A 12,533-nucleotide genomic window follows, 5' to 3' on the forward strand; every position below is an offset into this window, starting at 1 on the left:
ATCCGGATAAATTATTATTCGCATGACTCGGGCATGACTTCGATTTTATTAGTGCGATTGTTGATAGGAAAATAATTGACTTTGCGTGCATCCACGAACTAGTTTACTCGTGTATTAACAGATGTGCACGTGTGCAAACACGTGATAAATAGTAATCACGTGTTGAACTATGGTTGATACGAGTTACGCGTGATGTAGGCGGCTTCAGTTGGGAGGTTAAAATCACGTGCAGTGTTTTAATAACTCGGTGTTTCTTAACCCTTTAGCGACGGCAGGAATTGGGTAGAAATGCATTTTTTCGTAATTGCTGTATTTTTTTTTGCCCTCAGTCTCCAAGGAGTTAATGTTGCCTCACCCATGAACTTAATTAGATCTCATCTTTTTTTATTATTACTAAGGTCAATGAATGAAAATAGGATAGCTGTTTATAATAAAACAAAGAATATAATAAAATTGACTAGCTTCATAAATCGTTATTCGAAACGACTATCAACAATCACATTCTTATTCTTACTATCCTTCACTGTCTGATATTTCTAAAACGTATCTAGCCTCTATACATACGTCTAACAATAGTCGCACGCCTATACATAATAGATAAATAAATGATCAATTCTGCTAATAAACAACGATCTTCCCAACCCCAGGTAAGAAAGCATCTAAAAAAGTTTTTTTTAACAACCGCAAGCGGTATTATACACTTCACGAATTGCTGCTACGGATTTTGGTACTCGAGAGGAACGAACGCCTATTACTATCTAGACCCTTACCAATGCAACGAAAAAGGAAGGAAAGTTCTCAACAACGGCAAAGCTTGTCTGTGCATCTTCTCGACCGTTTGCCAAATGGTGAAGCACATGTGCTTCAATCAGTTCGAGGACACCTCGGGCTTCTTCATTCATCGGCTCCACGTGGACTCGATCAACGTACCTCCTTTCAAAACCTTCAAAGAAGACCCGATGTGGCTGTATCTGGACTACCACTGGAACTTCAGAAATGCAGCGAATGTCGGTAAAGCAAACGATAAGAAAAAGAAGAAACCCGAAGAAGAGGAGAAAGAAGGCGTGAAGCAGTTCTGGAACAACTACGCTGTCGAGGTATCCAACCTGATCTATTCGGTTTGGGGCACGATCGGCGCTTACGATTCCAGGTTCGGCGATCGAGCCGGAAAGAATCAGGCGGCGATTTGCGTGGCTGTGTTGGCCATGCAGTACCTCAGCCACCCTTCGAGATGGGGTCCAGCCATCTTGGATTCCGCTGTGATATGCGGGGACTCCTACTACACGGAAAGCTTGAGAAGCGCCGTTCTAAAATGCGCCAAGCACTTCAATAGATACAATCTCCAGCCATGCTTCAAGATCTTCCCGCATCTGTGGACCATCGACTTCAAACAGAATATCTGCGGTGTTCTTTACGGCACGCGTAACAGAATGACCTTGGCGACGGCATTGAACCAAGCGTTCGAGGAGTCCCCGAACGTCCTGATCGAATGCAACAAGATCAACTTGGCAGCCCTGGCAGCAAAGGACGGGTTCTACGTAGCCGATCCCTGCTGGGTGGGCCCGCCTCTCTTCAACAAGGACCACGGTGCGATGTACGTGCTTCGTTGCAGGAACATGAACTGCTTGGTGTACGCAGTCGTGAAGATGTTGAACACGAACCAAAGGCTCGAGTTCCGTTTGACTCCAATCGCGTTCACGTTTGAGCAGGAAGACTTTGAGTTCGCGGATAGTCAGGTGCGCGAAGTCAAGAAGAAAGTTCTACTGGAGCCTCTGCGAACTGCTCCAGGAAAGGCTGGAGATTTCGGCGTCACGATACCTGGAGCCCTCACTGCTCCGGACGAAGCTTCCTACCTGTTGTATAACAAAAACCTCGTCTTGGGCATCAAGAAGGGCCACGAGCTGGAGAACCCTGAGCTACCTTGTCCAGCACCTGTGATGGAAGAGGACAAGAGGACTAGTGCGTTAATCAGCACCACGTGGCACCTTAATCTAGGCCAAGCTGCTCCATTGGAGAAGACAGAACCGATATTCGATCCTATGGCGATCCAGCACGTTCCGGAGAAGTGCGAGAAGCGCGTCGTCGACTCGTTCGAGCCGCATAGGACGATCCCAATGTCGTTAACAGACATTCTGGCGGCTTGTGATGATTATCCACGGGTGGTCGACTTCAAGAGCGAGCGTACCACGATATCCAGGCCTCTGGAATGCGCTGCTGCCACCAGCTTCCTCACGGAAACGGCACGCCAAGAGTTTCGCTCGTGGACGGCTAACATGCGACACGACGTCTACAAAACTTACAAGCATCGGTTGCCGAAGGCACCTAAACAGGAAACCAAGCCTGGAAGCATTCGCACAATAGTCGAAGAGGATCCGACATACGTGGACGAAATGAGGTACAATTCGCCAGAGACTGAGAAAGAGGCGACGGAAGAGGAAACTTTCACCGAGGCGGAAGCCACGACGGAAGATGAGGAGGCAATTACGGAAACGGAAGATGAAGCATGAGGATCGAGCTAGTTTCGTAAAATAGTTCCTGTAATGCTGATGTTTAATGCGTGTACGTGTTTTTAATTAATTACTTTCAAAATTAAGCGGACTCGAAGCTAATCCTTTATTGGAAGTCATTGTGTCGTCCTCGTTGCTTCGTGGAATGAAATGTAGTAGATATTGTTTGCCTTTTGTACAAAAATTTTACAAAATGATGTAAATATAATCGCGGAATATAAATAAATACGAGACGCAAAGTTACATACAACGAAAAAAATAAATGGATATTAAAAGAAACAGTTCGATATCGCGTTGTGTTTTAAAAGTTAGTTTATTAATTTCATGTTATTTTCGAAATTGTGGTAACTCAAAGTCGATTATGATTATCGAAACTAATTTAGCTTCATTCTTTAGAATATTATAACAAATAACAAATGTTAAAACTACCTGTGAGAGGAAATAAGTTGGCGATGCAAACACGTTGATCAAATTGTAATTTATTTGACAAAAGAACGTACAAATTAGTAAGAAATTTCAGTAGTGGACGGCACTTAAGATTAAAATCAAAACTTTACAAAAAGAAAAACTATACATGCGTAAGTTGAACATTATTTTATAAAGTTTATTCTATCCGCGAAGACAATGACACAGGACTAAGCTTAATAACGATACAGGGTAGTAATAACACATATCATAAAGGTAGTAGAAAAACGAGTTACGTTTGTAAAAAAAAATAATAGAAATTCTAAAGTGTATAAGCAACATTAAGATACGTCTTAAATATCTAGGGACAACGTTAATGGCGGCACACGCAACTAAAGATAATAATTCTTCGCGTTCGCTGATCCTTAACCCTTGAGTAGGTTTGCATTTGCAACATAAAGTCTGCCAAACTCTCAATTTGTTACTTCGCATTTAAATAAAGAAGAATTCGTTAATTTCTCCTGTTAAGTACATTTAAAATGAAACCAATGTAGCACAACAACAAAAAATAGTTTCAATTCCAAGGAGCATCCGATAGTAGTCCTCTGTGTGCCTACTCTTGGGTTAATATACGATTCGTAGTGATCGTGGTACAAAAGAAAAGTAATTCATATATATATATATATAGAGTCTTCAAGCATTCGAAAATCCACAATATACATAACACAGTATACGCCGTTTTCAAGCAGCTCGAATCCTTCGTCTGATATGATTCAATGTGATCGATGTATCAATTAAATAATGATTTTCAATTATGTTTCCGCGTAAGACATCGTAGATAAACTTTCGTTTGAAATCAATGGACAATACCGGAGTTGGAGTTAATTTAAGTTGGAATCTCAACATTTGATATCTTTAGTCGTTCAACCATCGTAAAATTCGATACATTTGTATTTTATTAGTTGAGTATCTTGTACATATTCACAGCGGCTTATAGGAAGCGAACTTTTCAAGCAACTTTCAAACGAACAGCCCGTGCGATACGAACGGTTACACTTAGATTACATTTAAATGCGCGACAACAATATTAACAATAGTGATTTAAGTACGTTAATTCGTCTTTCTTTCGTGCTCGCTGCACCGATTAACGCATCGATGCATTTTTTACGAGGCCCATGGAAATGACCGATACAGATTTCGCCAACGCCAGTTTTGATCGACACTAATATTGACCGCGATATATATTCTCTATAATACATAAATCTTTAAATTAAACCCTCTTCGTAATCAAACGCAAAGAATATATATCGCGGTCGATATTGGTGTCTGTCAAAACTATTGTCGGTGAATTCTGGTATGCGAAGCCTGTGCTGGTAATTTCTATGGGACCCTTTTTAACGACTCGATGCTAAAGTATGCGAAAACAATTCGCTTTAGAATTTGCATTCTGCAAGTTCGGCGTACCTTGGCCATTTATAGTTACCAACGACTCGCACACGAATGAAACAATTAGGCTACGTCGTTGCGTTATAATATACTTTCACGAGGCCGTGTTATCATTGCAGAACATTTAGTTCAACTCCGAACATCGAGTCTTCTTCGTCTTGGTACAGCATTGGACGCATATCGAAAGGCAAACGGTTAAGACTAATTGTTATGGTCAGAGATGGACAGAATTTTATTCGAATAACACGTGACGAATATGAAACACCTTATGGCGATTTATACGCTAGGTTTATATCTGCTGAATAGTTGTTAGAATAGATGGTCTTTGTTCGTTTAGTATGAAATATAATTTTATTTTATCATTAAAATTGGTAGTTTTCATCAAACGAGTAATTTGTTATTCGACATACTGATCTAGATAAGAATTCTGCCCGTCTCTGCTTATGGTAACATGAATTTATTTTCCCTCGCATAAAGATACATATTCTTCAACAACATTCTCCATGGTTCGATTTTACGTGACTTATAACGAAGTCACCGTTTGTGATTTCCAAATTGTATATTCGTTTTTAGAAGTTCAATTCCTTCGTTTCGTTGAAAACTATCGGGAACCTTAAGGTACCTTGAAAATCACTGTAATAGAAGACGATCAGGTTTCTAGTTTTCTGTACGTAGAATTAATTTCGCCCTTCAATCGACGAAATTCCAGGTCCAGTTTATCAATAACATTTAAGATAATTTGAATCGTCTCGTGGCAATTTTCCGATACGTATTAAATTGTTTTTAATTTTCACTTTCTTCCACGTATAAATTTAAAGATACTTGGAACAAGTAGCTAGGTAAGAAGTACTAAATTATAGCGGATCCATGGATTCTTTTCAGTCAGGTGCAATCGTGTGGTAAAACATATTTGAATAGCTTTTAATGTAATTCCCTTCATACTTAATGCTTCTTTTCGAATTTACTCGAACCATTGCTCTTTGACTATTGCATTTGCTTTAGATATCGTCCTTTAAATATCATTCCTTATTATTTTATAGTAGAATTCAAAATTTCGCATTACCTGACCCCATACGTTCGGACAGTGACATAACTAGGAGTGTGCAACTCAAATTTTAACAATTAACAATTCTTTTTTGTAGATATAAATTTTGGAATAAACGCTAAATAAATGTTCCCATAATTGTCTCACCAGAAATATTCGTCAGGGATTACAATTTATATAATTCTGGAAATTACAGGTTGTCAATTTTTCTGTGAAACTTAAAGATATCAAAGATTCAAAAAACGTAGATTTATTTATTTCTTGAGTAGTACACGCGTGGTTTAGATACTCGATCCAATTATTTTAAACAAGATAAAACACTAATCGAATATTTAAAAAAAGGGGTTGACTTCCCATAATAAATTTTAACACACTATCCGTAGAATTGTTTGTTACGCTACTGTATTCACTTTCGTTTATCGTTCTACGATTAATACAAATAAATTAAAACTCACAATTATCGAACCAGTTGTCTGAGACTAACCGTCGCGTATAAAATATAAAACGAAACATATCAAAACAATTCTTTATCTCTATCGTAAGACGTAAACAGAAATAGATCAAATAAAACGCGATCGCGATTGGCGGAAAGGTAGAAGTTTGATTGTGTATGAAATCATCGTGCTGAGAACGACGAAGATCTATTCGTTGGGCGTTTCCTCCTCCGTCGCTGGTTTTGTATATAAAATTTCGGCGTATTCAGTTTTATCCTCGTTCAGGACTCGCGGGGCAGCACCCTGTTGTTGCTGCGTCAAGTCTAATTCCGCGTAAACAATTCCACCTTCGCCCGTGGTCGGAGGCTTATTTTCCTGGCCCTGTTGACCTGGCGCAGCGGTCTGAAGCTGTGAAATTGAAATTTTATAGTCGAGACGTGTAACGTATTATTTCTATATTCTATCATCGACTTGAATTTGTTATTAAACAATTTACGATACATTTTCTAATAAATATCCCAACTTTTTATTCTCTATCTCGTATATTTTTATCTCAAAAAGAGTAGGAAGTTATTGGCTTGAGACCTTTGAAATAAAAGCATTACCTTTTCGTCGTCGACTGTGACGACAGTCCTCATGGTGTCGGTGTCAACGCCAGACACTTTGTCCTTGTTACGTTTGAATAGTCGACTGAAGCTAATTTTCGGTTTCTTTCCACTTCGAGATGATCCATCCACTTCTGTCCTGGAGTATCGGCCAGCACTTTCCGTGTCGCTTCTAGTCAATAAAAGATAACTTCCTTATAGTGTTTGTTTCGTTTTTACAGAATATGCTTTGATATATGTTGCAAGCAGCGATACAACTTTTGAAACGATGCGAAGCCAAACATAAATGAAAGAATTACGAGGCATTCAAAACGCGTCAACTAGGCACTACGATTCGTGAACAATTTGGTTTTCACACGCGTCAGTGATAATTTCAACCGTGACATCTTGTCCGTTAAGAAATTATGTCCCCAAAAAGTGTTTAAAATATTACTTTAGTCATCGACAGATCGGTGACGCCATTGATTCGCCATTGACGTAAATGATTCAATTATGACGTCAGTGACCTATCACTGATGTCATTGGTTCACCAGTGACGTCAATTACTCAAACGTGATCCATTTGTGACGACGTGCTTAAGTGATTCCCGTCATGTTTTGATGGTCACCGAGTCTGTATGTTCATACTTATATTGAATACGGATAAGATGTAAGCGTTGGATGTGATGTTTAAAGAGTAAAACATGTTCTTTATTTGATTTGGATGTATTCAAATAAGTAAAGCGACGATACGGTAGAATTCGACAATAATGTGCTTAGAAACTACTAAATTAATTTAAATACTACTGATATAATTTAACTTTGATACTATTTGTATAACACAACTTAGATGACTACTAGTATAAAGCAACTCAAGTTCTAATCTTATATATACGTATAATGTGTAGTTTTTTAAATGCTTCATTTAGATTGGCTTTGTTAATTGTACAAAAAACAATAGTCGTGGCATAATATTTCTAGGATCTAGACATCTGGATTATGTCGAGGAGGTGAAACGTTTTCAGTCCATTGATGACTGATCGACTGGATCGTTTGAGTAGTGAATGATGAATTCTGATTCCTGAGTAAACATCCTGACGATCTCGATTGGTGCTTATATAGGTATCTTGTGCTTTGTCCATTTTCTCGTATCCTCCTTGTCAGGTTGCCAATTGGTATACACCAAAATTGTTGTATTATTGTAGGTACCAATGTACGTATCATGGTGCGTCAATCCATAAGCATCAATTGCTCTTCCACTTAATATGCTCAATAATGACTGCAACGTATTTTTCAGTATGACGATATACGGTCTTCAAGTATTATCTCGAAAGTAATCGCACTCCTCTGAAAATACTATTCTGGATTTATGACTGCAAAAAAACTTCACTCCTCCAAGTTTTGCATTATCACGATTGCTGAATCACATCTTACTCGGCAAGTATTCCGGGTGAACTAGTTGTTATTACATAATATATTCGTGTTTTCGATAGTGTCCGCACGAAAAGAGCTTCGCAATAATTATACTTTTTTTACCGACTTCGAAAAACGAGGTTACTCGATTCGATATATATATTTTTTTTCGTATTTTATTTCAAGGGACTGTCAATGTTCCGTCCGACGCTAAGGAACAATTACGGGAAGGCCAACGAAAGTTTGGGACGTACTCGCGAAGCAAGGCTATTCTTCAGAGTCGCGGTGATATTGCCGGAAATATCAGTTTAGTCACGACCGTCCACGAGACCTTTAGAATTTTTATCAACGTGTTTCGTTGACAACCGAAAATTTTCAAACATTCGGGTGGAGGGAGAATGAGTTTTGAAAAACAAAAAATGTCTAGAAAATTTGTTAATACTGGTTTATAGGCATCTAAAATCGGTGCAATGTTTACTTAAACACTTTTTTAATATCTCTGATCATTTCCGAGTTATAAGCGCAAAAGTAAAAGGGCCGGCACGGACAAAAAAGGTAGTTTCTCCCTTGAAACGCAAAAGTGGCACTAACTGAAGATGGGGTGATTCCTAGGAAAGTCCCACAAACAAGTGTATCAAGTTTCATCGAAATCGCGGTGTAACACTCACCGACGTTTCCTTGTAAGCGTAACGTGCTTTACAACCCCGGAGATTCTCTCGTAAAGAATCGCGTTGCGGACGGAACAATCAAAAGATAATAGAAAACACCGTGACTAAAGGAAGTAATAATCATTCAGTCTAGATACAGGCACGAAGTGTTTTGATAAGTTTTTTATAATTTTATATTGTCGATAACAATATATTCATTTCAAAGTCAATGAAGATATTGATCTAGTAGGTGTCACTTACATATACGGAGGTCTTGGTTTAGAAAAACTTAATCGATCACGACTGGTACGTTCAAGGATAACTACCTTTGACCATCGCAAAAGAAGTTATTGCGACAGATTCGTAATTTTCTGGAAATCTTTACTACTTATTTGCAATAATTATCGGTAATACGAATAACAAGAAATCGTACGAAATAACAAATTGTGTTCTCAGTCTCGCTCCAAAGGGATTGTAGCTTTCAAAAGATTCGTGTATTCAATTGGAATAGTATTCGCGTGATTGTTCACACTTACCTAATTGTATTACTGGAATCGGAACAGTGTGAGTAATTTAATTTTGTATTTTATGTTAAAAGTTTTTACTTGTAGTCGTTGGTTTACACGTTAAAAAAAGATTTGATAGGTACAGGAGTTTCTTTTTAATAAGCATGTATTGTAAAAGAAATGATTGAGAAAAAGCGATCGAATTAAGCATAAGAAGCGATGATTAGGTACAATGCAGTGTAAGAGATGATGTTCCTACGAAAATTCTGCCAATGAACTTTCTTCTTATACGAAGAAGTTTATAATCTTCAAAGAATTCTCCATATGAATTAACCTTATTTAAATTAAAGATTGCAATTTTTATTTTGCAGTAAAATTGCAAAATTATGAAGAAATTTGTATCTTTACAAGCAGCCTGTAGAGTTTGTGTATTTATTTCGTGTGATTAAAAAGAAATCATATACAAAACACATGAAAAACATATTTCGTAAATTATAATATAACTATCGATAGTTGCATAAGTTTGTACATTCCACATGCGTTTAGCATATGCTTTCCATACTTGCAGACGTCATAAATGCATAAATGCAGCCTACTCATAAGCAATGTTGAAATATATTATCACAAAAACTTGATCTCAAAGGAAACGATCATTTAGGCGATGTATCATCGAAATCATTAAATCGTTATGTACAGATTACCCGTCCTTAATGTTGCCGCGTAATTGTCACAATTGCTGTGAAATATTTTCAAACCAAACCAACACTGATTAAAAATACTGTCCTCCTTAGTTAAGTTATCCTATCCAAGACGCTCGATTAACTACTACGTTAAACGTATAACTGCTGCTGGTACACATCACAAAAATTTATTTTTATATACAGTCCGTCAATATGACTAAATTAAATGATGTGTTTGATGTTCACAAATAAATTTTTCCACTACAAATATACAAGCGTTTGTTGAGAAGAAGTTTGTGATATTAATTTGTTACTGTACATTATAACACGAAGAAAATTAGAGAATCTCATTTTTCTTAGATAGTCAGACGTGTTAGTAAGGACAAATTAACTTAAGGAGGTCAGAGTAGCATTAACACGAGACAATGTGGATCGAAGCTCGAGCAATGTTAATTGATCGCCATGTATTTCGGTATTTCCCATAGAGTGATGATGCGACGATTCGAAGCTTGATGGGAAAAAAATCAAAAAAAGGCTTGCCTTTGGCTACCGACAGCCTCTGGAGTTTTCGATTTCTCAAAACGAAGGAGACTAATGCTCGTTGTTGGATCCGCGAAGTCTCTGAAAATGTGCGATCTGCTTGCAATATGGTAAATACCGATATAAGGAAAAAATTGCAAGGGGCGACGAGAACGAATTTTCCTTCAACCGCTTTCCTTGTACACTGAATCGTTAGGGGAATCGTACTGAATTTTTAATTCTGGCACAGACTTTTTACGTTTTTATAAGACATCCACGATGTTGCAAATAGTACCGGTATAATGATTTATAGGTCCAGTTTAGAGATAGATTCAGTACACAAAAATAATCCAAAGTTTGTGTGAACGTACAAACTGATTAAAAGTACAGTGGAGATTGTCGCATAAAATTATTTTCAGATAGATTTTGATAGTTGAATTTTAGATTTAAATTAAATTTTATAAATAAAAACGAAGCAGTGCAACGTTAAGTCAGAGATTCATCGTGTGGCTTCTCATGCCACATGGGTGCAGTAAAGTTTCATCAGGCGAGCAATCAAAGTATTCTCACTACGGTAAGCGCTATTTAGCAGGGGTTGTAGGGGGAGTATTAGTTACGAAATTCGTTGGGAACTATAGAAACATCAAGAGTGCGTAAGTGCTACCAAAAGTCCACTACGAAACCTGGAAAAAACGAATACTTACGATTCGCCGAGGTTCCTACTCGTTGAGCTACCTGAAAACAATTGAAAAGAGATAGGTTTCGTTTAATCGCAATGGGACAATTTATATCTCTAAAAATTAACAAAACCACTACCGAACGAAAGTTTCGTTCTATCAGCTCATTCAATTCTCGCTATCTTGTCCTATTTCGTTAAAAAAAAAAGGGACTTTTACATTTAGAAAAATACAAATTTTCCAACTAAAAACTGGCCAAATATCCCACCAACATCCCTTGATTGATTAGTGGCTGTTGATAGGATATTTGACCGATTCTTAATTTTGGTTGCGTGAGGAAAGTGTAAAGAATGATATTGACGATTGGAAAAACGATTTTGAAATGAATTATCGTAGTGTCAAGAAAGTCTATAATTATAAATTCTTTATGACAACCTGTAGAATGGCTTGTTAAGCCTTTAATTGGAAACCACTTGTATTGTGTTAGGAAGCTCATGCATACTAAATACAAGATACTTAGTGATTTGAAAAGTAAGAGTGAGATATTTTTACAAAAGGAAATTCGTTTGAATTGTATCATTCGAAACTTAAAACAATTGAATGAATATACAACAAACTTAAAGAAATATAGACAAAATTTTTGTTAACGAAATAGAGCAGTCAGATCAATTTTACAGGATTCTATTTTTATACGACACAGTACGTAATACTTTACATACGTATAGGAGAAAGTCTCTTCTTGGTGATATTAATTTTAATTGTAATATCAATTAATTGTTTCAACAATTGAAAAATGATTTGCAATCAATCAACATATAAATTCATCTCTTATTTACAGCTATACCACGAACTTTCAAACGGGAGTGTATGTTATTGAATCACTTGCATTTGTCCACGTGTGAACAGTCGATGAACAATTTAATAAACAAACATTTGATATTTGCACAAATGCTACAAACGCTACTGCATTATTACCGAGTTCGATAGCAGTGACAAATGTAAGCAAAGCCAGAATTAAATCAACTAATTTCCAATTGATTTCGAGCAGTAGTTATACCAAACGGATAATCATATCGCATTAATATTCTAATACCTCTGACACGATTGGCAATTCGCGTATTCAATTTCTGCAAAATCGAAATGAAATTCAGTAAATCCTAACGGTGATAGGATGGCATATTTTCGTGTACTATCGTCTGTATTTAAAACAAATGTTTTATTTCAAAAATCATATAATACCTAAGTATAATATCATAGCGATGAATGAACTTACAATTAATTACATACAGCTTTCTATATATTAATTTCATTTGAATTCTTAATTAGATTTACTCTTGCCTACTGCGTTGTATCTACAAGTACAGATACAAAATGTTCATGTTCTTCTCGTATTCGTTTTATTTATTTTTTTTTTTTGTTATGTGCTCGCAGTGTCTGTGTACGTGTTTGTGTATGTGTGTGTATATATATATTCATGTGTGTGATACATACGTACGCGCGTATGATTCTTTTTTTTTTTTTTTTAATTATTTTTCTCGTATTCCATTTATCGACCGTATAACATTCAAACTGCGCCTTCTCTCTTATTTTCTTAATCGTAAAGTCGTAATTTAAATCTCTTGTTGACGTTTCATCTTTTTTCTTTTTCACTCGTTTTTACCTCAACTTTTC

General features: G+C 36.8%; 1 protein-coding gene across 2 annotated transcripts in view; it reads right to left on the reverse strand.

Annotated features, from left to right (window-relative positions):
• Positions 1 to 2,966: 2,966 nt before the first annotated feature.
• The window catches only part of LOC128889066 (fasciclin-3), a 434,295-nt gene continuing 424,728 nt past the window's right edge, over positions 2,967 to 12,533 (reverse strand). Inside the window, exons 8-11 of one of the 2 annotated variants that reach the window (XM_054146383.1) lie at positions 10,890 to 10,920; positions 10,207 to 10,287; positions 6,443 to 6,614; positions 2,967 to 6,245 (exon numbers count right to left, since the gene is read on the reverse strand). In XM_054146383.1, coding sequence (XP_054002358.1) covers positions 6,045 to 6,245; positions 6,443 to 6,614; positions 10,207 to 10,287; positions 10,890 to 10,920 — 485 coding nt within the window. In that variant the 3' untranslated portion in view covers positions 2,967 to 6,044. The remainder of the gene's footprint in view (positions 6,246 to 6,442; positions 6,615 to 10,206; positions 10,288 to 10,889; positions 10,921 to 12,533) is intronic. The other variant, XM_054146384.1, reaches the window with a different exon arrangement.

Source organism: Hylaeus anthracinus, unplaced genomic scaffold (assembly GCF_026225885.1).
Source record: "Hylaeus anthracinus isolate JK02 unplaced genomic scaffold, UHH_iyHylAnth1.0_haploid 11994, whole genome shotgun sequence".
Taxonomy (NCBI): Eukaryota; Metazoa; Arthropoda; class Insecta; order Hymenoptera; family Colletidae; genus Hylaeus; species Hylaeus anthracinus.